The following is a 23,419-nucleotide window of genomic DNA, read 5'->3' as shown; positions in this document are numbered from 1 at the left end:
ATTTCAACTTCCTGGGGCATTCCTTTGGGGGGAAGTAATTGTGAAATTCCGTACGAACAAAACACATCATATTACAATAAGGGCCTCCTTCCTGTTGTAAGCAGAAGGCTAAACCCCTCCTTGCCAATCAACTTGTAATGACTCAGTGAAGAGCAGGACCTTGCCCAGGGGCCATTAGTGATTTTCCGGTCAAGCTGGGGTTTGAACCGAGGATCCTGTGGTCTGAAGCCCAACACTTAACCACTCGACATCACCTCCCCATTTTTTTAAAAGGTATACATGCATGACTTAACCTCTGTCAGGATCCCGTGCATGCTACCAGGCATGTTTTCTTCCAAACAGTAATGCCAAATCCAGAATTTTTTTAAAATAAAGATCCAGATTGAAAAATCCCTGAATTCAACTTTAAACTGCCAAACGCATATGATTATGTGCATAGAATATCTGTTTGCAACTAAATTTAGACCTGAAACAGCTCTTCATAGTTGTCTGTGATAGTGTCAATTTCGTCAGACGAGACGAGATGATGACAGTGTTCTAAAACGCTGACTAAGATGAAATTAAAATGCAGCATTGTTGAAGAAAAAAGACAAAACTAAAATGTTTTGCATAAAATAACAAATTAAGTAAAATCTCTCTCCATTTTTGTCTATAAGCTTTAAAAATGTTTCCAAAATGTTTTGCATTCAGCAGAGTTTGCACTGACGCCATCCTGACGCAAAATCATCAAGGCTGGACGCAATATGCAAAATGTACTGTGAGCGCATTTGAGAGTGGACGGGATGTCCCGTGCATTCTCAAATGTGCTAAAATCAGTTTTTCAAATAATTTCTTAAATGTCTCCATTTTGTCTGTCTCCTCCATCTCCTGTCAGCAGGAGGGGGGCAGTGGGTCATCCTGCCACCCCCTTCCTGTAGACAGGAGGAGGAAATTGATAGTAAACAATCATGAAATGTACCTGTGCTAGTGAAACCTATATGATAGCATGTGAAGTTTGTCTCATAGCATTTTTTAATGGACACTGGCTTTATTTATATTCCCAAAACCTATATGTTATAGAGATACCTATGGAGAACTTAACCTACAACAAAATTGCTTGTTTGCATCAACTACATATTTGCATACATTCCAGATTTACCGACATGGACATGTTTTGCAATCCAAATCTGTGCCGTCTTCGGTCTCAATGACAACGAGGGTTTACTCTGAACTGCAGATATTTCATAGTATCTACATTCAGACACATCCCATGATGTACAGCAGTAAAACAGTCATCCAGACCACACAGCATTATTACAATTAAGAGATATGTTCCTATGTTTTGAAAAAGCTTGGGCATACACCCTGTAGAATACTGTGGGTGAGCAGACAGATCAATAGATGAGTCCATCCCAGCCAGAATGTTAGACTCAAAAATAGTAAAAGCTATTGTTTGGTAACTCCCCGCTTTAAAAATGCCTATAATGAAGACAAACATTAGAATCTAGTGAAGCTTCATGCACCAACCCAGTGTAAAATGAAACTTTGTTTTGCCTATTTAATATCCCATAGACATGTCTGCCACCTACTGGATGCTTAGTTGATGCTGGATTGATGATGATTTAGGACAGGTTGGTTGTCCATGAGACAGAAGTGTTTCCACACAGACATGCTCTAAATTTTGTTATTTTCTGATTGCTTCATAGTAGTTACATTCTAAAACTCTAATAACATAGACCCCCACACAACTCTGTCTAAAGGATTGTATATAAATTTAACCATGGAAGAAAAAAGAGTGAAGGAGACAGGCTAGTGAGGTATGCAGTGAATGGGGTCCATGAGTGCAAGACTGTTGATGCAAGGAAATGTATTAAATCAGACCAACAATCTGTTATATTCTGATTGTTACATTCTAAAACTAGAGTAACAAGGTCACAAATTCACACAACCCTGCAGGAAGGATTTTCTTTTTAAATAAAAGTAGCTGAAGCAGACACTTCTTTCTTCTCATGTGTGGTTTTGAAGTTGCATGTTGCTTGAAATTAACTTGTTGGTCAGTTTCTTTCATTTTCCAAGCCTAGGGCTGGTGGCCACCAAGGCCACTGATGCCTGTGCATGTAAGAAAATGTATTATTGTGGTACCATTGAGGAAGTAGCCAGGTTGGCAAGCAAGGCAATGTGTATTACTCCTGCAGTCAGTGCATGGTGTTGGACAGGACAGACACACAGCTCTTCCCCGGTCTTCATAGGTACTCTGAGGACAGTGCCTGCGACACTGGTGTCTGAAACTGAAGAAAAAAATTAATGGAGACCCTGATGTCTTTAACTTAAGATAAATAAATAAAAATAATTAATAGTGACACTGGCATCTGAAACTGAAATATATAGATTTTTAAATACTAATAATTAATAATTGATTAATTGGAACAAGTACTCTCTGAAAACAATCTGAAGTACAAATAGCTGCTGCTCCCTGTTTTCTAATGCACACATCTAGAATAAAGACTTTTCAAAGGCCTCAGCTGACTCACTGGCATTTGTGGGTGATTCTTTAACTACGGGCACTATTGGCCTTGTAAATGTAATTTCCACCACACCATTGCCTTACAATATAAAGCGCCTTGGGGCAACTGTTTGTTGTGATTTGGACCTATATACATGTGCTCTGATGTCACTGTTTATCTCCATAGAAACTACCCAAACAATCTTTCATACAAACTGTTTAAAGGGACATTACAGTGTTGTGGTGGAAATTACAGCAACAGTGTGGGACAACTACATTTTGTTTAAAAAAATCACAACAGTTGTATGACATTGAATACCCCAATTATGTTTTGATTATTTTACTGATATTTTATTCAGAGATATTTTAAAACATTAGAAAAAATGTTTCTTTACCATTCATTTTTATCATTGAAGAGCAAAAGTCTGGGTGTGGGACAAACACAAAACGGCAATATTTGCCTATATTAGACTACTAGAACAAATTTCTTAACACACTTTCATTGTAAAGATAACTATAAAAGTGTGAAATTTCCCCTTTTTTCTGTTTTTCATACAATATGATCAAAGGACATAATAAGTACCTGTAGTCTAAGAATCACCCTTGTAAAGTTTCACATAACAACACAGCTTCTACAGGCAGCTTCTGCCCACACAGATGATTGTGAGGTCAGATCAAAAGAAACCAGACCAAAAAAAAGCACTGCATGCATGAATCAATCCCAACATGCATTGTGCCAGTTTGCAGCACACCTGCAGCTGCACCTTCAATAGATTCCTCAGCACAAAAGCATCAGTGGGAACAGCAAACAGAGATGAAAACGTAATGAGGGCTGCTTTTGTTCGAGCTCACCATCGTTCTGTTCTTAAGGCAGCAAGTTAATTGGCATTTTATTTGTAGCTCAGGGGCATGGAACAATATTTTTGTCATTAAGCTTCACTATCAGTCCTTCAGGGCTTTATTGAGCTACTAAAAATAAGGCAGCTGTACTAGAACAACTGGACAATGTGGCTTAACATCAATAAGCAAAAGAATTATAAAATACAACACTGTCTGCTGCCTCTTCTGCTGCCACATTATGTGAGAGAATCCAACCACTGAAGCTGTGCTTCCTGCTGCGTTGCCGTGGATTCAGTAGGAGGACGTGGTGGTTGTTTGAGGAGGAACAGCTGGAGGTGTCACAATACATCCATCATTTCACTTACAAAAGCAAACCAGACCCTGTCCTGGAAACAGCCCGCTGCTTAACAGACTGCACTAGAAGTTTGGAAAAAACACCATGGTGCAATTATGAAACAGTCTACTCTTAACACACACATATATATATCTTGATTGCCACGTTTTATAATGATGTCAGTGATAATAGTAACGATAATGATGATAACTGACTCGACTTTCTGTTTTCATAGAATTATATGACATTATGCATCAGAATGAGGACGTGCAACCCAGTAAAATTAACTGCAACTGACAAAATTCAAGCTGACTACAGCTGTTGTCCTGGGTTTGACACTTGTGCTCATTTTGCACATTTTGGCCACTTCAAATATGTGCAAAAATAAATAACTAAAATCAAATAAAATCCAGTTCTCTCTGGGTGCTCTTACAAATACAAAAAAAAAAAAAAAAAAACACCTGCTTTGACTCAACATGTAGCTGCATTAATAAATGTCTTACAAATTAAGAAAATGATTGCAAACATAGAAAACACAAAAAAATATCACTTACAGCATAATTTTATACAGTCTGCTGCAAATTCAAATGATGTAAAAGCATGCATGAGTTGCAAATGTACACAACATGAAGAGTAGTTCAACAACAGGTTTTTGCCTAGAGGACTTAATATCACATATCTGGTCAGCAGAGCTGAGAAAGCTGACTATATTGCTCTTAAAACAGCTGTATTTTTTGCATTCTATCTTAATCAAAATGCCCTGAATGTGTGTGCTGCAGACATGCTATCAAATCCAATTGTTGCTGCTGTAGGTTATATTTGTTTGCATTCTCTACGTTTCAACATATTTTCTCAAATTGTAAGATTTTTTATGTACCTATCTGTTATTGAATTGATGCAGGTGTTCTTGTATTTCTGTTTTCTGCATTTGCTTGTGTGTTGTCTTAATTTGTATGTGTAGTGTCCTCTCTCAGACACTATATTAGGGCAAAGGTAACAAGGCAGGGTTTGTTGTGGGTTTTTTTTGTTTGTTTGTTTGTTTTTGTCCAGTCACTCTTAAACACCATAAAAATACATATTTGAACTTGGCCTTTGATCTTTAATCAAAGGTCAACGGGGTGGGCGTTTATTTATAAGCTTTTGCTTCTGGCCACACCCTTTCGTCACACAGGTTCACTGTTAAATTGTCCTATTTATGGGTTTTTGGTTATTGATGGGTCTGTGTGCCAAATAAAATCATTCATTCAATCTCAACCCATGTCGAATCATTGTGCTGAAAGTCAAGATCAAATGCCAATTGGTTCAAAGGTTTGAGCACTGAAAAATGTACACAACCTATTGCTCAAACTTCACCACTAACATGATTACTTTTTGTGTTTTACTTTTTTGGTAATACTTTAGCTATAGCCGTCAGTGAAAGCTCGTCACTGATTAGACATGTTAGAAATTATTACAAATGGTTCTGCATTACATTCTACTTACAACAACTCAAAACCTTTGTTTCAGCGCTACAATGGTACACTGTTTTAATGTCTACTTTTAACAACAACTGCAGTCCCTAGACTCTACTAAGACAGGTACTAAGACAGGATGTTTTTCTAAATCTTTAAAAACTCTTGTTCAGTGCATACACAGAACAGCAGAGAGAACTTTATTGCACCTTTTCCTTTAGCTCTTCTCTCTCTTCTGACTTGGAAAACTGCATGTGTTGTTATGTGTCGGACGCAGCTCGGAGAACCGACCAGCGTTTGAAGGACCCAGTATGAAATAAGCAGAGCACGGTTCAAAGGCTAACTGAATTTAATACATAACAGTGATAATATAACAGAAGGTGCGGTCTGGCGTGGTGCGCTCCCAGCAGCGCTAACGGTCCGGAGCCAGAAGCTGTTTCGGACCCAAGGACCCCGCCGACACCCCCCAGGTGGCCGCAACAACCGAGTCTGTGAAAGAAGGAACCATTATGTGAGTCCACACTCTACACACAGAACACTTAAAGGTGTACAAACAGCAAACACTTCCTGGCTTGATTACTGATCAGCTTCCCAACCTGCAGGCATGGAACATCCAGTTCACAAAACTCCACTGCAGTGGAAGCTGATACATGACTAACAAACAGCTCAATACAATAAGGTGTGAGGGACACCACATTTACTGACTGTATAACTGTTAGTCACAAAATCTAACGTACCTCAGGAAGTGTGCTGACGAGCGTGAGACCTCACCCCCTCCTCTTTCACAGACTGTGCATCAAACCTGGACGTTCTCAGCATCCGCTGTTGATGAGATGGCTCCCGAGACGACGATCTCACCCGTCTGGTCACAAGGTCGAGTCTCTGGCAAATACACACTGTGCACTCCAGTCTTAAATGCCAACATGTTCCACTCCATCCAGATGCACCACAGCTGTGAGTCCTGACGAGTCGCAGGTGATCAGGGTGAGGTCCTGACAGCCTCAGCAACACAGCCACTCAGTCCCAAACGCAAGCCACCTGGGAGGAAACCAAAAGACAAACAAACCGGCAGCCAGGCCCCCCCAGCCATATAACATGTGTTCTAAAAACTGCAGGTGAAGGGACAATTTTTCGTGCAGACGCTGGCACCTGTGCAGAGCCGATAGACCCCTATGTTCCAGCCCTGCCACCGCAAGAGGCTGTGTGATGTCATGCCCATCTAAAGGCCCGGTTGCACGACATACGGCAATAGCTGAACGAAGGAAAAAAGTCCCAAGGTCACAAATCGTCGACAAAAAGTGGACAAATGAGTCGGCACTTCTCCTATCACGTCTAGGGTGCATAAAAGTCTAGGGTGCATAAAAGAATGAAACAAAACCAAAACTAACAAAAGAAAAACAAAGAGAACGGCGACCTTGACGGTTTAAACAAAATCAAACCAAAACATTCATGATGATGTGACTTGACAGCAGGTATCAGACCCGAGTGCCAGCCTGTGACCAAGTCTGCAGCCAACGTGCGCTCTCCACAGCACCTGCAGATGCAAGTTCTGGTTGTCTTGACAACAGGTCTGTCTTCACAACAACAACGTACGCACACGCACATTCGCATGCCGTCTGTGGCTGGAGCATTCCAGCCACAGACAGCATGCGAACGTGCGGACAGCTGTCTGTGGCGCACAACCATTTGTGTGTGTGCACACAGCCTCTCCAGCCACAGACGGCATGTAGTTGATAAAACATTCTTACTGCTATTGTTTCTGTATGACAATGTTGCTTTTTGGCCCAAACATGGATGAGTCACGTTCAGCTCGTCAGATCTTTAGTTATTGATCTGTTGATATCGTCAATGTTCGTGCAAGACGTTGGACTTGGGAGGTTGGATGAAGTTGGACAATAATCAAATGGAACACTGACGGTACGGGAACTACACAAACAATGAGGAACCGTCAAGACAGAAAGCAACACAGATTACGTACGAATTGAAGTCGTCGGCAGGATTCGTTCACATTTTTCAACAGTTTGAAAATTCTGACGAAGCGTCAGCTACAGGAACGAAGCTGGGCGACGGTTAAGCGATGTTTCTGAAAGTCCAGATTTCTTGTTTCGTTTTGGCTTCAGTGTCCTTCGTTAGTGCTGTGTGACCAGGACTTTACTTGCACTGTGAAGGAGTGTTAGCTTCAACATTTTGACCATGTGGTGCATTTCTCTGTGAATAATCCAGGGCGTAGGTGCCTGAGTGTTGAGGACCCCAGTGGCTGGAGAAGGCCAAGGAGATGCTCACACTTCACCCGCCTGTGGCAGATAAATACTTATTCTAGAGAGGTGAGCATTGACTGGGTGGTGGCCGTGCAGAACCCACGGCAGTTCTGTAGTGCCGTGGAAGCAGCAAAGCACAACACTAGCACATGCTCCCAGATGTGACTTGACATGCTGTTATTCATACAAGCAGCCCCTAAAGTACAGATGGCTCACCATATATAATCTTTCCTTCTCATACAGCCATAAAAACACACTGTGTTGAACATTTTTATGAAGTCGAGCAGTCTTCTCTGCTCAGACCAAAGCTCAGGTAATCATGTCTGACTCAGAATGAATGTAACCTGACTCACACAATCGCTGCAGGCCTAAACTCAGGGGACAAATACACAATTGGAAGCCTGTTCTTGTGCCCCAGCCTGTGTTACATGCTGGGTCCAAGTAATAAACTTGCAAGAAATGTTACAACACATTCCTACACTCTAACAGTGTTCCTCAAACTCCAAATCTTGCATTGACTAATTCAGTGCAAACAGACTTCATCTATAATGCTGCTATAATTCCTGTTTATATCTACAGGGATGTCTCGTATGACGTATGCCAACTTTTTTCTTTTCACTTTTGTACTTTTTGCACACTCCTCTCCTGAAGGAGGTACTCTTCCTTGCATTTGCATGAAATCAGAGATTTTCCAAAGACCTAACTGAACAGCCTAATCACGACCCAGAGTGGGCCGGGCTTGACAAATTGAGGAAATAGAGGTTGTGTTTTCATTAAAGACTGGCAGGTTATGTGTTTGTCAGCAGGATAACTTGTAAGAACCCAAATGGATTTCAATCAAATCTGGTGGTGAGGTAGACCTCAGGTCAAGAAAGAGTCAGTTAAATGTTTGTGGGGATCAAGATCAAGGCGTGAATCTTATCTTTGATTATTGATCTCAAAGATGTGATGTTTGATGCCAAATTCTTTGATCCTAATCTTTGATTCCTCATACTGGTTCCTTTGACCATGTAATTGTGATTTTCTGTAATCAGGATCATGGTCAAAGGTCCTGTGAGATACCCTGTTGACAGATAGGTGTTACATAAAATTAATTAATAAATAAAAGCAATCTCTATTCAGGAGGCTATGTTATCAGGTGTCAGGATTTAAGCTCAGCAACCATGAATGAAGTTCAGAAACAAATAGAGATCAGCGATAAGGATCAAAGTTCACCATTCAGGATCTAAATTCAGTAATCAAGATCAAAGTTTAGGGATCTGGATTGTCAATGAGGATCAAAGATTTGATTAGGATGACTAAAGGCCATCATTCAAGATCAAAGAAAGGAAAATGTAAACAGCGAGTATGCAAAGAAAAGACTGTTGAACCTTGGGCGAAGGTGGTTACTCCCTGAGTGCCCTTTTCATACATTTTTCAGTAAGGGCATCAGTAGAAAATGTGCATTGGGGCCATGTTTAGTCAGTTGATGAAAGAAAACAAAACACGATGTGTAGGCTATTTTTATGCATGTTCCTTAAAATAATGCTGAGAGCATCTTTACTATAAAACAGCATTTTTTTTTACTTCATAACAGAGAATATGGGAAGACATAAACATTCCCTTAACAGGCGTCAGTGAGGAAAATTCTACAAAGCAGACTCACAGAAAGTAACCTTCAACGCAGCTCTTGCAGATTTCAGGGTCTTCTGTGGACAAATGAGAAGATATGAGTTAGACTTTATGTGAAGGGTCCTTAAGTAAAGGAGGAAGCGGTGTGATACCTGTGGAACATGTTTTGCAGCCCATTTCACAGTCTATGCACTCTCCTGTGTAAGGATCCTGCATCTGCCCTGAAACACAGAAATTCAGTGCAACACGTATGAATGTCGTCGTATGTGTACAGCCTACTCAGTGGCTGTTGCACATTTACCTGTGGTGCAAGAAACCATTTGGCAAACCCCATTGTGGAGTTTGTAGTGTTCCTGACATTTGGCACATATGTTGCCATCTGTGCAGAGTTCACAGTTGGCTGTGCAGGGCAGGCAGGCATAGTGGTCCCTATCGGGAAACAGTCCCCGGGGGCAGTGTGTGCGACAGCGGCCTTGGTGGAGGAAACGTTCCTGTCCGTCTTCATCTGAGGAAGACAACAGAAGGCATGTTAAAATAAAATGTGCTCTACTTTCACCCCTGATGGGGAAAATATGAGCGATGTGGAGCTTCTGTCTGAAAATGCCTTTTTGAAAATATGGGCTCTGATGAATAAGCTCACAAATCCGAACACATAATTATAAACCTCTTGCAGAGGACTTTGCTTCTGCGTTTGTGAATTTGATTTTTGTTGTTATTTTACTTTTTCCAGCAGCTCATGCTATCTTATGTTTATAATGTAAAGCACACTGAGTTTACTCATTTAGTCATGAAATCTGAAACTGGAATAAAACCAACATGTGTTTGCACAGATCTGTTTCATACGGCTGTGAAAGCTTGACATCCAGTCCCACTGTTAAACAGCCACTGCAATTACTGACTTATTACTTATGTCACTTACAATGTATACTCAGTGAAACCAGAATGATGCTCAGCTAATGCTGAGCCACATCTTTATATCACTCTTGTTGACCCTATGAACTAATCAACAAATTAAACAGGTAGTTGTTGCTAAGGTAACCATTCAATCTTCTTGGATTACTCATGTGCCAGGTTTGCATGTTTATAGCCTATTACTCCTTCAAAGCTGCCCGGGTGTCTTGGTGACTTCTTTCAATTCAATTCAATATATTTATACAGCGTCAAATCACAACAAAGCTGCCTCAAGGTGCTTCACACGGGTACAGTCTGACCTAACCAAACCCCCTGAGCAAGCACATAGGCATCAGTGGTAAAAAAAAAAAAAAAAACTCCATCTGGCATTGAGGAAGAAACCTCAAGCAGACCAGACCCTGGGAGTGATCCACTGCTTAGGCCATTACTGTCAGTCGCAGTTAAACAGTTACAAAAAATAACACATCTACACACAAAGCATCAAAGTGCGCAGGCAGATCATTTACACCCCCACCCCCCACCAAGCTCCCTGAGGTGAAACAGTGGAGTTCCTGCAACACCTCCTCATCACCATCCATTCAAACTCCTCCATATTCAATCAGGCACAGACAAACACCCCTCGGACTTGGATTATCTTGTAGCCAGCCCAGTGTTGGTGCACCCCACCCATGTGTTATGGGCCACATTTTAGCTCCAGTCCTGTTTTCCTGTTTTTGTATATTTTGTAGTCACTCTGAGTTATTTTTGATAGTTTTTCCTCCATGTCATTTAGTGATGGTTACCTGTAGTGCTCATATCATTGAAGATGTCACTGTGTCAGTGTTGACTTCCCAGTTGTTGACCTCTGCGTTTGCATGGCTGTGCACTTCTGAGTTTAATTGCTTTGGGAGTTTCTCCTCACCAGTGTCACCAATGTGTTTGCTCGTGGGGTGGGTAAGGTCTAGACTCTGGACCTTGTTCATGTGTCGCACCTTGAGACCACTTCGTGTGTAGGCTATGATTTGGCACTGTATGAATAAAATGATTTTAATTTAAAGCTAATTATACGTTTAACTCATTGAATTCTCATCAAATGTCTCATTTTAAAATATCAGTCTTGCTTGATTAAGCATGTAGACATACACAAAGAAATTGGATAACAGACTGAACATTAGATCAGGTCTGCAGCATTGTTTTCCATTTTCAGTTTAACTACATGAAACATTACATTGTGAAATGTGCGTCTCCAACAGTACCACACTGCCTCCACCCGTGTAAAACATCTACTAAGCACATACTGAACTCCTGATTCAGAGCAGATATGCACCATGGTGGCCAATCCTTCAGTGAAAAACACTGACAAGGAGGAATAGGTGTGTGAGAAAAGGAGGAGTTAAAACCTGATGAAGTGCCTGGGGCTTAGTTTTTCCCTTTCCCTGTCTGATTAACAAAGGCTCCATTCTGCCATGATCAAATTTCACTGTTAAAAATCAGGAGAATGATCACAGCTTCATTTCTTTACCATTTCAAAAAGGTTCCCTGAGGACAAAAAAGCCAATATCTGGTTGTTAAACAATAGTAAATGTTAAACCACAGCTCCTCCTCAAAGGCAGCTTTGCTTTGGTAACCATTCAATAATATGTACTTTGAAAAAGGGAGAAAGATCTGAGTGGGTGACAGGAGGCTTTGTTTTTTTTTTCTTTTTTTGTGGGCATAGAAATAGAATGTATTTTTTTAATCATTCAGGCACACATGCATACAAACTAGAAATTATTTGAAAATAGAATTGTTTTTTTTTTTGTTTTTTTACTCGGCTGAAGAGATTAAGTTGCCCTTATCAAAAAAGAAAAATGAAAAAAAAACGGGGGGGGGGCAAAAAAGATAGCGCGTGAGACATACATAGGGATCATATTTTACAGTAATTGCACGACAATAAATGGATAAATATCAATAAATGTGATAGTTAAGGGCGAGTTTTCCTGTTTTCGTGTATCTTTGCAGGTATTTTTCTACTCACCGACTCCACAGGTAGTGCATTCAAAGAGCTCGTGGCCGTCGCACTCAGTGCAGGTGGGATGACAGAGGACACACTGATTTTCAGCACAAACTGTCCGCTGGGACACAACGACGAGATTTTACACACAGCAAGTCCCACGCCGGACAAAATCACCAAAAACGCTGCGGAGAATCTCATGGCCGCGGAGTGAAAACACACATACTACACAGAGAGAGAGACAGTTGAGGTCCAGACTTCAAAGACTGCAGTGTCCGTGCTGCCGGTCTGCTGCTAGATGGCGCTGTGGGGCACAGAGAGTAACCCGCTGAACCAGTTTACCTGACGGAAGTGAACAAGAGTTAAACAAATAAAAAAAAACACATTTATTACGAAGCTACAATCAGTTAAACATTAATAGACCGTCGACTTGCTTTGTTCAGTCTTACTATTTCAACACTTTAGATTTTGAAGTTAAATGAAAAGCACGAAGGTTCAAATTCTAGGTAAAGTGCGACACCTGGTGATCAAATTGCTTGTTGAACCACACAGTTGTATGAGTACTCTGCGGTTTTATGTAAGAGATGTTTGCTTATGAATCTTCAAATGATGTAAGGCTTGATCTGTGAGGGAAATGAAAACAATCAACGAAAAGACTTGGACATAGGAAGAAACTAAGTAAAATATGAAATAAAAATATAAGAACATCAGAAGCACAGTCCGTGTAAACGATAGTGGATTTTACTGTAGTAATTTTGCACAATAGTAAATACTGTATATGAAATATAAAAGGGATGCTTAGTTGCTAAAGTGTAGTTAATATGAAAGAAAGACATATTGCAAACTTTAATAGACATGTTGTGGATCTTTCCAGTCATGCTCGTGGGCACACCTTTGTTTGCTAAAACCAGCTTTTGATTGGCTGAATACGTTCAGACAACTCAAAATAAGCAACTGGGTAATTTGAGTTATTATACCAATCCCCACAGACAAAACACACCTGCAAACATACAGATGTGTGCCTGACCAAGAGTTAAAGTGGGATTTGGCAGGTGAGTCATGAAGTGAATATTGGTGGGCATTAAATCTGTGGGTTCCTCCTCTGAAAAAGTTCTCATATAGGCTGAATTTTTTTAAGGTATTTTGTTTTTAAAAATACCTTAATCTTTATTAGTGTATTGTATACATTGCTTTCTCACTCTCTTTGTTTGACCGTTTCTTCTTTCATATATGTTGCGTAAAGACTGACCACAGACTTGTGGCTTCCTTGAGTATTCAGCTGAAGTCTGGCAGATTTCTCATTGCTCAGTCCTTCAAGAATAAGTCTGCTCGGATTTCAAGGTAAGACTGTTTCACAGGACACAACTGTTGATCCAAATGCAGTGTCTGTGTTGTGTGTGGGCCGCCAGAAGAGGAGGTACTGCTGGCCCACCACCAGTGGGCGCTCTGCCTGAAGTGCGGGCTTCAGGCACGAGAGGGCGCTGCCGCCATGGACACAGCCGGGGGTGACAGCTGTCGCTCATTACCTCTTGACAGCTGTCACCCATCTACTCAACATCATCTCACTCCATAAAGACCAGACGTCATCTCCACCTCGTTGCCGAGATATCATACTTCATTGGAGGTAATATCCTCAGCCTTTTGTAAATCTGTTTATTGTGAGTGTTTGCAGGAGAACCGGTCGTTTTTGAGGAGGCTGTGCAAGACGGCGCTCCTTTTCAGCTGAGACCGCTGCAACGCGCTGAGTGTGAGGTGGAGGTGGCATTCCCACCGTTATTGTTACTGGGTGTACACACACCCACACTTGACTGTCTTTGTTCTCGACAGCAGTACCAGATCCGACAGTCGGGGACGGTGATCACCTGGGAATTCGGGACTTGGCGGCTCCAGTATTCACCAGGTTCTGGGGCGGCGGAAATCGTGTGGTTCCGGCTCTCCTCAGGACAGACGTCTTCTATCCTCGAGCCTGCCCACACGTCACCTTTGTGTATTGACTGTTGTGATATTCTGAGATTGTCTGTATGTTCGTTGTGCACATTCACAACATTAAATTGTTATATTTTGGCTCATCTATTGACCGTTCATTTGCGCCCCCTTTTGTGGGTCCGTGTCACTACACTTTCCCAACAGGATATCTCGGCAGCGTCATGGACTCCGAGGGGCGTCACCCGGCTGTTGAACGACCAATGGGAGAGCAGGGAGCGCAGGCGTCTGCAGGAGACGTGATTGGCGAGCTGCAGCACATTCTCACCGCCTTTACGGCTCAGTTGGATCAAATGACTGAGCAAAACATCCTCCTGAACCACAGGGTGGAGGCTCTCTCCGCACAGATGGTGGCGAGCGCTCAGGGCGCTGCTGCAGCTCGTCCTCCTGCCAACCCTGTGCAGGATATAAATGTTCCAGTGGTGGTTCAACAACCCCTCCCACCATCCCCTGAAGCATACATAAGCCCTCCTGAGCCGTACGGAGGTTGTGTGGAGACGTGCGCGGACTTTCTTATGCAGTGTTCGCTCGTCTTCGCACAACGTCCCGTCATGTACGCGTCAGATGCTAGTAAAATAGCTTATGTGATTGCTCTGCTTCGGGGTAAAGCACGCGCCTGGGCTACGGCGCTCTGGGAACAGAACTCACGGTTGTTATCAGCATACACTGGGTTTGTGGGGGAGTTCAGAACAGTGTTTGATCACCCTAAGAGAGGAGAGACCGCTTCAACAGTGCTGCTGTCAATGAGACAGGGACACGAGAGCGCAGCCGCTTATGCAGTCAACTTCCGCATCGCGGCTGCGAGGTCCGGCTGGAATAACGTTGCGCTCCGCGCCGCCTTCATAAACAGACTGTCGTTGGTTCTGAAGGAGCAGCTGGTAGCTAAGGAGGAACCGCGGGATTTAGATGGGCTTATCGATCTCGTTATACGGTTAGACAATCGGTTGGAGGAACGCCGTCGGGAGCAAGGCGAAGGATGTGACCGGATACGCGCCGCCCCTCTCCCTTCCGGGTTCGAAAAGGGGCCGTCCTCCCCACGCTCCACAGCCGCAGCGCTTTGTGGGGCAACAGCTCCCCCTGCTGACGTTGTTAGGGAAATGCACAGGGCCAAAATGGGGAGGCTGATCCGTGGAGAGTGTTTTCTCTGCAGCTCAACTGAGCACACACAGAGAAACTGCCCCAAACGGCCAAAACGACAACACTCACCCTTAGAGAGTGGGCTAAGGGGGGGTCAAAACATTCAAGTAAGACACACACAAATTGCCACACGACTCCCAGTCACAATCCTGAGCGGGGATTTAACCCTTTAAGCCCGAGCACTGGTGGACACGGGGTCAGAAGGGAATCTGCTAGACAGCAGATGGGCAAGGGAGGTAGGGCTCCCTCTGGTGGCGCTTCCTTCGCCATTGCAGGTGCGGGCACTAGATGGCACCCTCCTCCCTTTACTCACACACAAGACACAACCAGTAACTCTGGTGGTGTCTGGAAACCATCGGGAGGAGATTGAGTTTTTTGTAACTCCTTCTACCTCCCGCGTGATTTTGGGCATCCCATGGATGTTGAAGCACAATCCCCGGATTGATTGGCCGTCTGGGGTGGTGGTTCAGTGGAGCGAAACCTGCCATCGGGGGTGTTTAGGATCCTCGGTTCCTCCCGGTTCACAGGCTAAGGAGGAGGTCAAAGTCCCTCCCAATCTGACGGCAGTGCCGGTTGAGTACCACGATCTTGCTGACGTCTTCAGCAAGGATCTGGCACTCACCCTTCCCCCGCACCGTCCGTACGATTGTGCCATTGATTTGGTTCCAGGCGCTGAGTTCCCGTCTAGCAGGCTGTACAACCTCCCACGACCTGAGCGCGAATCAATGGAGACCTACATCTGGGACTCATTAGCTGCCGGGCTGATCCGGAACTCCACCTCCCCGATGGGGGCAGGTTTCTTTTTTGTGGGCAAGAAAGATGGCGGACTCCGTCCATGCATTGATTACAGGGGGCTGAATGAGATTACGGTTCGCAACCGATACCCGTTGCCATTGTTAGATTCCGTGTTCACCCCCCTGCATGGAGCCAAAATCTTTACTGAGCTGGATCTTAGAAATGCGTATCACCTGGTTCGGATCCGGAAGGGAGACGAATGGAAGACGGCATTTAACACCCCGTTAGGTCACTTTGAGTACCTGGTCATGCCGTTCGGCCTCACCAACGCCCCCGCGACATTCCAAGCCTTGGTTAACGACGTCTTGCGGGACTTCCTGCACCGATTCGTCTTCGTATATCTGGACGATATTCTCATCTTTTCTCCGGATCCTGAGACCCATGTCCAGCATGTACGTCAGGTCCTGCAGCGGTTGTTAGAGAACCGACTGTTTGTGAAGGGCGAGAAGTGCGAGTTTCACCGCACGTCTTTGTCCTTCCTGGGGTTTATAATCTCCTCCAACTCCATCGCCCCTGATCCGGCCAAGGTTGCGGCGGTGAGAGATTGGCCCCAACCAACAAGTTGTAGGAAGCTGCAACAGTTCCTCGGTTTTGCTAATTTCTATAGGAGGTTCATTAAGGGCTACAGTCAGGTAGTTATCCCCCTGACAGCCCTGACCTCTCCAAAAGTCCCCTTCACCTGGTCGGATCGGTGCGAAGCCGCGTTCAAGGAGTTGAAACGACGGTTCTCTACTGCGCCAGTTTTGGTGCAGCCCGACCCTAGCCGCCAGTTCATGGTTGAAGTGGACGCCTCTGACTCAGGGATAGGAGCCGTGCTGTCCCAGAGCAGAGAGACCGATAAGGTTCTTCACCCGTGTGCCTACTTTTCACGCAGGTTGACCCCGGCTGAACGGAACTATGACGTCGGCAATCGAGAACTCCTTGCGGTGAAAGAGGCTCTTGAGGAGTGGAGACACCTGTTGGAGGGAGCGTCTGTGCCGTTCACGGTTTTCACTGACCATCGGAACCTGGAGTATATCAGGACCGCCAAGCGGCTGAACCCCAGGCAAGCCCGCTGGTCACTGTTCTTCGGGCGTTTTGACTTCCGGATCACCTATCGCCCCGGGACCAAGAACCAGAGGTCGGATGCCTTGTCCCGGGTACACGAAGAGGAGGTCAAAACTGCACTGTCGGATCCACCGGAGCCCATCCTGCCTGAGTCCACTATCGTGGCCACCCTCACCTGGGACGTGGAGAAGACCGTCCGGGAGGCCCTGGCACGGAGCCCGGACCCAAGAACAGGTCCGAAGAACCGTCTGTACATCCCACCAAAGGCCAGAGCTGCAGTCTTGGACTTCTGTCACGGTTCCAAGCTCTCCTGTCATCCAGGGGTGCGAAGGACCGTGGCAGTTGTCCGGCAGCGCTTCTGGTGGGCGTCTATGGAGGCAGACGTCCGGGAATATATCCAGGCCTGCACCACCTGTGCCAGGGGCAAGGCAGTACATATGAAGGCCCAAGGACTCCTCCAGCCGCTGCCGGTGCCTCATCGCCCCTGGTCCCACATCGGCCTGGATTTCGTCACGGGCCTCCCGCCGTCCCAGGGCAACACCACCATCTTCACGATAGTGGACTGTTTCTCCAAGGCAGCCCACTTCGTGGCCCTCCCGAAGCTCCCAACAGCCCAGGAGACAGCAGACCTCCTGGTCCACCACATTGTCCGTCTGCATGGGATACCCTCCGACATCGTCTCAGATCGTGGTCCCCAGTTCTCCTCACACGTCTGGAGGAGCTTCTGCAGGGAACTGGGGGCCACCGTGAGCCTCTCGTCCGGGTACCATCCACAGACGAACGGACAGGCAGAGCGGGTCAACCAGGAACTGGAACAGACCCTCCGCTGCGTCACATCCGCGCACCCGACGGCCTGGAGTAACCATCTGGCCTGGATCGAGTATGCGCATAAAAGCCAGGTGTCTTCGGCCACCGGCCTCTCCCCATTTGAGGTGTGTTTGGGGTATCAGCCCCCGTTGTTTCCCGTGGTGGAGGGAGAGGTCGGTGTGCCCTCGGTCCAGGCCCACCTGCGGAAGTGCCGTCGGGTGTGGCGCTCCGCCCGCTCTGCCTTGTTGAAGGCCCGGACGAGGGCGAAGACCCATGCAGACCGCCGGCGATCCCCGGACCCTGCTTACCAGCCCGGGCAGGAGGTGTGGCTTTCCACGAAGCACATCCCCCTCCAGGTGGACTCCCCGAAACTTCAGGACAGGTACATTGGCCCCTTCAAGATCCTCAAAGTCCTCAGTCCTGCCGCAGTGAAGTTCCAACTCCCGGCTTCACTGCGGATCCATCCGGTTTTCCACGTGTCACGTATCAAACCTCATCACACCTCACCCCTCTGTGCTCCCGGACCGGCGCCCCCTCCTGCTCGGATCATCGACGGGGGGCCAGCTTGGACGGTGCACCAGCTCCTGGACGTCCGTCGGATGGGTCGGGGGTTCCAGTACTTGGTGGACTGGGAGGGGTATGGACCCGAAGAACGCTCCTGGGTGAAGAGGAGCTTCATCCTGGATCCGGCCCTCCTGGCCGACTTCTACCGTCGACACCCCAACAAGCCGGGTCGGGCGCCAGGAGGCGCCCGTTGAGGGGGGGGTCCTGTTGTGTGTGTGTGGGCCGCCAAAAGAGGAGGTACTGCTGGCCCACCACCAGTGGGCGCTCTGCCTGAAGTGCGGGCTTCAGGCACGAGAGGGCGCTGCCGCCATGGACACAGCCGGGGGTGACAGCTGTCGCTCATTACCTCTTGACAGCTGTCACCCATCTACTCAACATCATCTCACTCCATAAAGACCAGACGTCATCTCCACCTCGTTGCCGAGATATCATACTTCATTGGAGGTAATATCCTCAGCCTTTTGTAAATCTGTTTATTGTGAGTGTTTGCAGGAGAACCGGTCGTTTTTGAGGAGGCTGTGCAAGACGGCGCTCCTTTTCAGCTGAGACCGCTGCAATGCGCTGAGTGTGAGGTGGAGGTGGCATTCCCACCGTTATTGTTACTGGGTGTACACACACCCACACTTGACTGTCTTTGTTCTCGCCAGCAGTACCAGATCCGACAGTCGGGGACGGTGATCACCTGGGAATTCGGGACTTGGCGGCTCCAGTATTCACCAGGTTCTGGGGCGGCGGAAATCGTGTGGTTCTGGCTCTCCTCAGGACAGACGTCTTCTATCCTCGAGCCTGCCCACACGTCACCTTTGTGTATTGACTGTTGTGATATTCTGAGATTGTCTGTATGTTCGTTGTGCACATTCACAACATTAAATTGTTATATTTTGGCTCATCTATTGACCGTTCATTTACGCCCCCTGTTGTGGGTCCGTGTCACTACACTTTCCCAACAGTCTGTGTTTATCCGCAACCAGACCCTGAAAGTTGTTGGAGAAAGTATAAGTACAGTACTGGAGTCACCCGTGTCCATTGAAGGTGTATCACATCCGAGGGCACTCTAAAAAAAAAAAAAAAAATCATCTATAGAAGTCATAGTACCCAGTTAGATGGAAATAACAGGTGAGCTGGGAAAGCAGGCTGTGGTGGCTCTGAGAGTCAACAAGAAGTCATTTGTTACAGGAATCTGTGATCAGGTGACTTCCATCAGTGGTCAAAGCAATTTTGCAAAATGATTTTGTCCCACTGCAATTAGACAGGACATTTGCATCAACAGATGCCTTTGGTGTACTCTCCTACTGGGCCAGCTACTTTGAGCAGTTGTATGAGGGTGATCCTTCCGGAGGGATGTTAGATACCTCACATGCATTAGTGATAATGCAAAGGCAATGAAACTGCCAAAGGCAAGGGAAAGCTTTAGTGTTATGCAATATCGGAGATGAAGTCCTCCAGGCAGGTGGAGATGCTGTTCCCCTAGCATTGCAAACAGTCTTTGTTTCAATATGGAATACAGGTGGAAGAAAGGATTTCTTGTCCCACTCTGGAAAGTAAAGTGTGATCACCTGGACTTGCAAAAACTAAACTGGTATTACACAGCTCTCTGTGCAGGGAAAGGTGCTTGGAAGGATTATTCTTCATAGGATTCAGGCCCAGTTACTTGCAGTTGGAACACTCTGGTTTCACACCTAAGAAGTTAACCTTCAAACCAATCCCAACTCTTTGAGTAAATAGTTGAATGTAAGCATGAATATCAGCAGTGCTTCTTTGCAGCCTGTGTGTTTGAGTCAGCTGACAGGGCTACTCTCTGTGGCATCCTAAAAATTTGCAGTCAGAGTAAAGGTGGAGGGGTGTACCTGGGAGATCAAGTGTCAATGATGCCCATGCTTCACCTGGCTGTGGCAGGTAGATGGTAACTTCCATAGTATGGTGGAGGTGGTGACATGTGGCACTAGTGCCTCTCTTTGAGTCTAATACTCTGTTTTCTCCAGTCATCTGCTTTACTCAGGTTTCTTCTCCTCTCTGGGTCTCTCCAATGAGCTAGCTGTCTTTTCAGGTCTCTCTTTTTTTCTTCTCTCCACTCATCTCTTCTCCGGTCATGTATTCTGCCCTACAAGTCTCTCTTCATCTTCCCTGCTCACATGACAGCCTATACATAACACTCCTATTACATTCTAGTTTACCTCCTTCTAATACATGTAAAAGTATTGAAATAGTGGGCAAGTACAGTCAAAAAATGTGAAAACATCGTATTCAAATCCGATCCAGATCTTCATAGGGCCAAGAGCAAATTCTGCTGAGAACCCCACCAACCTGACACCAAACTTGGAGAGAACACAAGTTTACCTGATTATTGTTCCTGATTTCACACTTGTGGCATCCCTCTCTCTCTCACTCACACACACACACACACACACACACACACACACACACACACACACACACACACACACACACACACACACACACACACACACACACACACACAGTAATTACGAATTTGTTAAGTTTAATGATGACCATGATTACAATTGTCTATATAGGATGGTGGTACTTGGTTGGCAAGTGAAGCATTAAGTATATTGGGGGACATTTTTAGCATAGTCCTGGGATAGACTGGTGGACTGTCCACCAGGCGGGTGTAACCCCACAAAGGAGGAATGTGTCCACTCCCAATATATATTATGACTACTGGCTTAATTCAGTGTATTTTCTAGACATAGCCTCTCGGATGCACAATTACATGTTTCCTGTTATCATGCTGGCTCACATTGGTCTTGGCTACAATATTAATATCGGGAGCAGTTTGCTGTACTGTGCTGCATTGACATACAGCAAGTTAATGTTCAAGTTTGCTGTCTGTTGCAGTGTAAAATGTTCTACAACACTAAAAAAAGGTCTTATGTGTATGTAGCTGTGGCCAGCAGGGGGTACTGTGGGGTAAACGTCACTCCCCAATGCTAAAAAGGAGTTACAATGGCATACACTGGAGCTCTCTGGTTTCAGCCCCGTCTGCCTCTGGAATTGTGGGTTCGAGCCTGTTGAGGGAGAAAGCAACGCAGATTTTATATATATATATATATATATATATATATATATATATATATATATATATATATATATATATATAAAATCTGCCGGTGGAAATTGGGCTACTGCTGGGCGAAGACGACGAAGAAGAGGAGGAAAACGTTGCCACGAACAGCGGGAGAAGAAGAAAACTAGAAGGGTGGAAATGAGAGTGGGGACTTTGAATGTTGGTAGTATGACTGGTAAAGGGAGAGAGCTGGCTGATATGATGGAGAGGAGAAAGGTAGACATATTGTGTGTGCAAGAGACCAAGTGGAAGGGAAGTAAGAGCAGGAGTGTCGGCGGTGGGTACAAGTTGTACCATGGTGAGGACAGGAAGAGAAATGGTGTTGAGGTCATTTTAAAGGAAGAGTATGTTAAAAGTGTGTTGGAGGTTAAGCGAGTGTCTGACAGGGTGATGAGTGTGAAGTTGGAAATTGAAGGGGTGATGATGAATATCATCAATGCATATGCCCCACAGGTAGGTTGTGAGATGAAGGAGAAAAGATTTCTGGAGTGTGTTAGATGAGGTGGTGGAGAGTGTGCCCAAGCATGAAAGAGTGGTGATAGGAGCAGACTTCAATGGGCATGTTGGTGAAGGGAACAGACGTGATGAGGAAGTAATGGGTAGATATGGTATCAAGGATAGGAATGGGGAAGGACAGATGGTAGTTGATTTTGCAAAAAGGATGGAAATGGCTGTGGTGAATACCTACTTTAAGAAAAGGGAGGAGCACAGGGTAACATATAAGAGTGGAGGAAGGTGCACACAGGTGGACTACATTCTTTATAGGAGATGCAAGCTAAAAGAAATCACAGACTGTAAGGTGGTAGCAGGAGAGAGTGTCACTAGACAGCATAGGATGGTTGTTTGTAGGATGACTTTAGAGGTAAAGAAGAAGAAGAGAGTGAGAGCTCAACAAAGGATCAGATGGTGGAAGCTGAAGGAGGAAGACTGTTGTGTGAAATTTAGCGAGCAGGTGAGAGAAGCACTAGTTGGAGGGGAAGCAATTTTGGACAACTGGAAAAGTACTGCAGATGTGGTGAGGGAGACAGCTAGGGCAGTACTGGGTATGACATCTGGACAGTGGAAGGAAGACAAGGAGATTTGGTGGTGGAATGAAGAGGTCCAGGAAAGCATAAGGAGAAAGAGGTTGGAGAAAACATTTTGGGATAGTCGGAGAGATGAAGAAAGTGGACAGGAGTACAAGGAGATGCGGCGTAAGGCAAGAAGAGAAGTGGCAAAAGCAAAGAAAAAGGCATATTGCGAGCTGTACAAGAAGTTGAATAGAGATGGCAGTAGAGTTTCTAACCAGATTGTTTAATAAAATCTTGGAAAGTGAGAGGATGCCTGAGGAGTGGAGACGAAGTGTGCTGGTTCCTATTTTCAAGAAAAAGGGTGAGGTGCAGAGCTGCAGTAACTACAGAGGCATAAAGCTGATCAGCCACAGCATGAAGTTATGGGAAAGAGTAGTAGAAGCTAGGCTTAGAAAACAGGTGAAGATCTGTGAGCAGCAATATGGTTTCATGCCGAGAAAGAGCACTACAGATGCAATGTTTGCTCTGAGAATACTGTTGGAAAAGTACAGAGAAGGACAGAAAGTTACATTGTGTGTTTGTGGACTTAGAAAAAGCTTATAATAGGGTGCCAAAAGAAGCGTTGTGGCATTGTATGAGGAAGTCTGGAGTGGCAGAGAAGTATGTTATGGTAGTGCAGGACATGTACAAGAATAGTGTGACAGCGGTAAGATGTGCAGTCGGAATGACAGACTCATTCAAGGTGGAGGTGGGATTACACCAAGGATCAGCTCTGAGTCCTTTCTTGTTTGCAGTGGTGATGGACAGGTTGACAGATGAGATCAGACAGGAGTCCCCATGGACTATGATGTTTGCAGATGACATAGTGATCTGTAGTGAGAGTAGAGAGCAAGTTGAGTCTAGTCTGGAGAAGTGGAGATATGCTTTGGAGAGAAGGGGAATGAAAGTCAGTAGAAGCAAGACTGAGTACATGTGTGTGAATGAGAGGGAGCCCAGTGGAATAGTGCAGTTACAAGGAATAGAAGTGGTGAAAGTAGATGAGTTTAAATATTTGGGGTCAACTGTTCAAAGTAATGGAGAGTGTGGTAGAGAGGTGAAGAAGAGAGTGCAGGCAGGGTGGAGTGGGTG

General features: G+C 45.3%; 1 protein-coding gene across 3 annotated transcripts in view; it reads right to left on the bottom strand.

The window, feature by feature from the left end:
• The window catches only part of LOC117515760 (proprotein convertase subtilisin/kexin type 5), a 41,655-nt gene extending 29,492 nt beyond the window's left edge, over positions 1–12,163 (bottom strand). The window contains exons 1-5 of one of the 3 annotated variants that reach the window (XM_034176471.1): positions 11,885–12,163; positions 9,278–9,481; positions 9,129–9,197; positions 9,011–9,053; positions 2,122–2,267 (exon numbers count right to left, since the gene is read on the bottom strand). In XM_034176471.1, the coding sequence (XP_034032362.1) occupies positions 2,122–2,267; positions 9,011–9,053; positions 9,129–9,197; positions 9,278–9,296 (277 nt within the window). In that variant the 5' untranslated portion in view covers positions 9,297–9,481; positions 11,885–12,163. The remainder of the gene's footprint in view (positions 1–2,121; positions 2,268–9,010; positions 9,054–9,128; positions 9,198–9,277; positions 9,482–11,884) is intronic. The other 2 variants (XM_034176470.1, XM_034176469.1) reach the window with 2 other exon arrangements.
• Between the last annotated feature and the right edge of the window lie 11,256 nt (positions 12,164–23,419).

This window comes from Thalassophryne amazonica, chromosome 8 (genome assembly GCF_902500255.1).
Source record: "Thalassophryne amazonica chromosome 8, fThaAma1.1, whole genome shotgun sequence".
Lineage (NCBI taxonomy): Eukaryota > Metazoa > Chordata > Actinopteri > Batrachoidiformes > Batrachoididae > Thalassophryne > Thalassophryne amazonica.
Note: the sequence above shows the minus strand (reverse complement) of the source record. Positions and strands in the feature narration are given on the sequence as shown.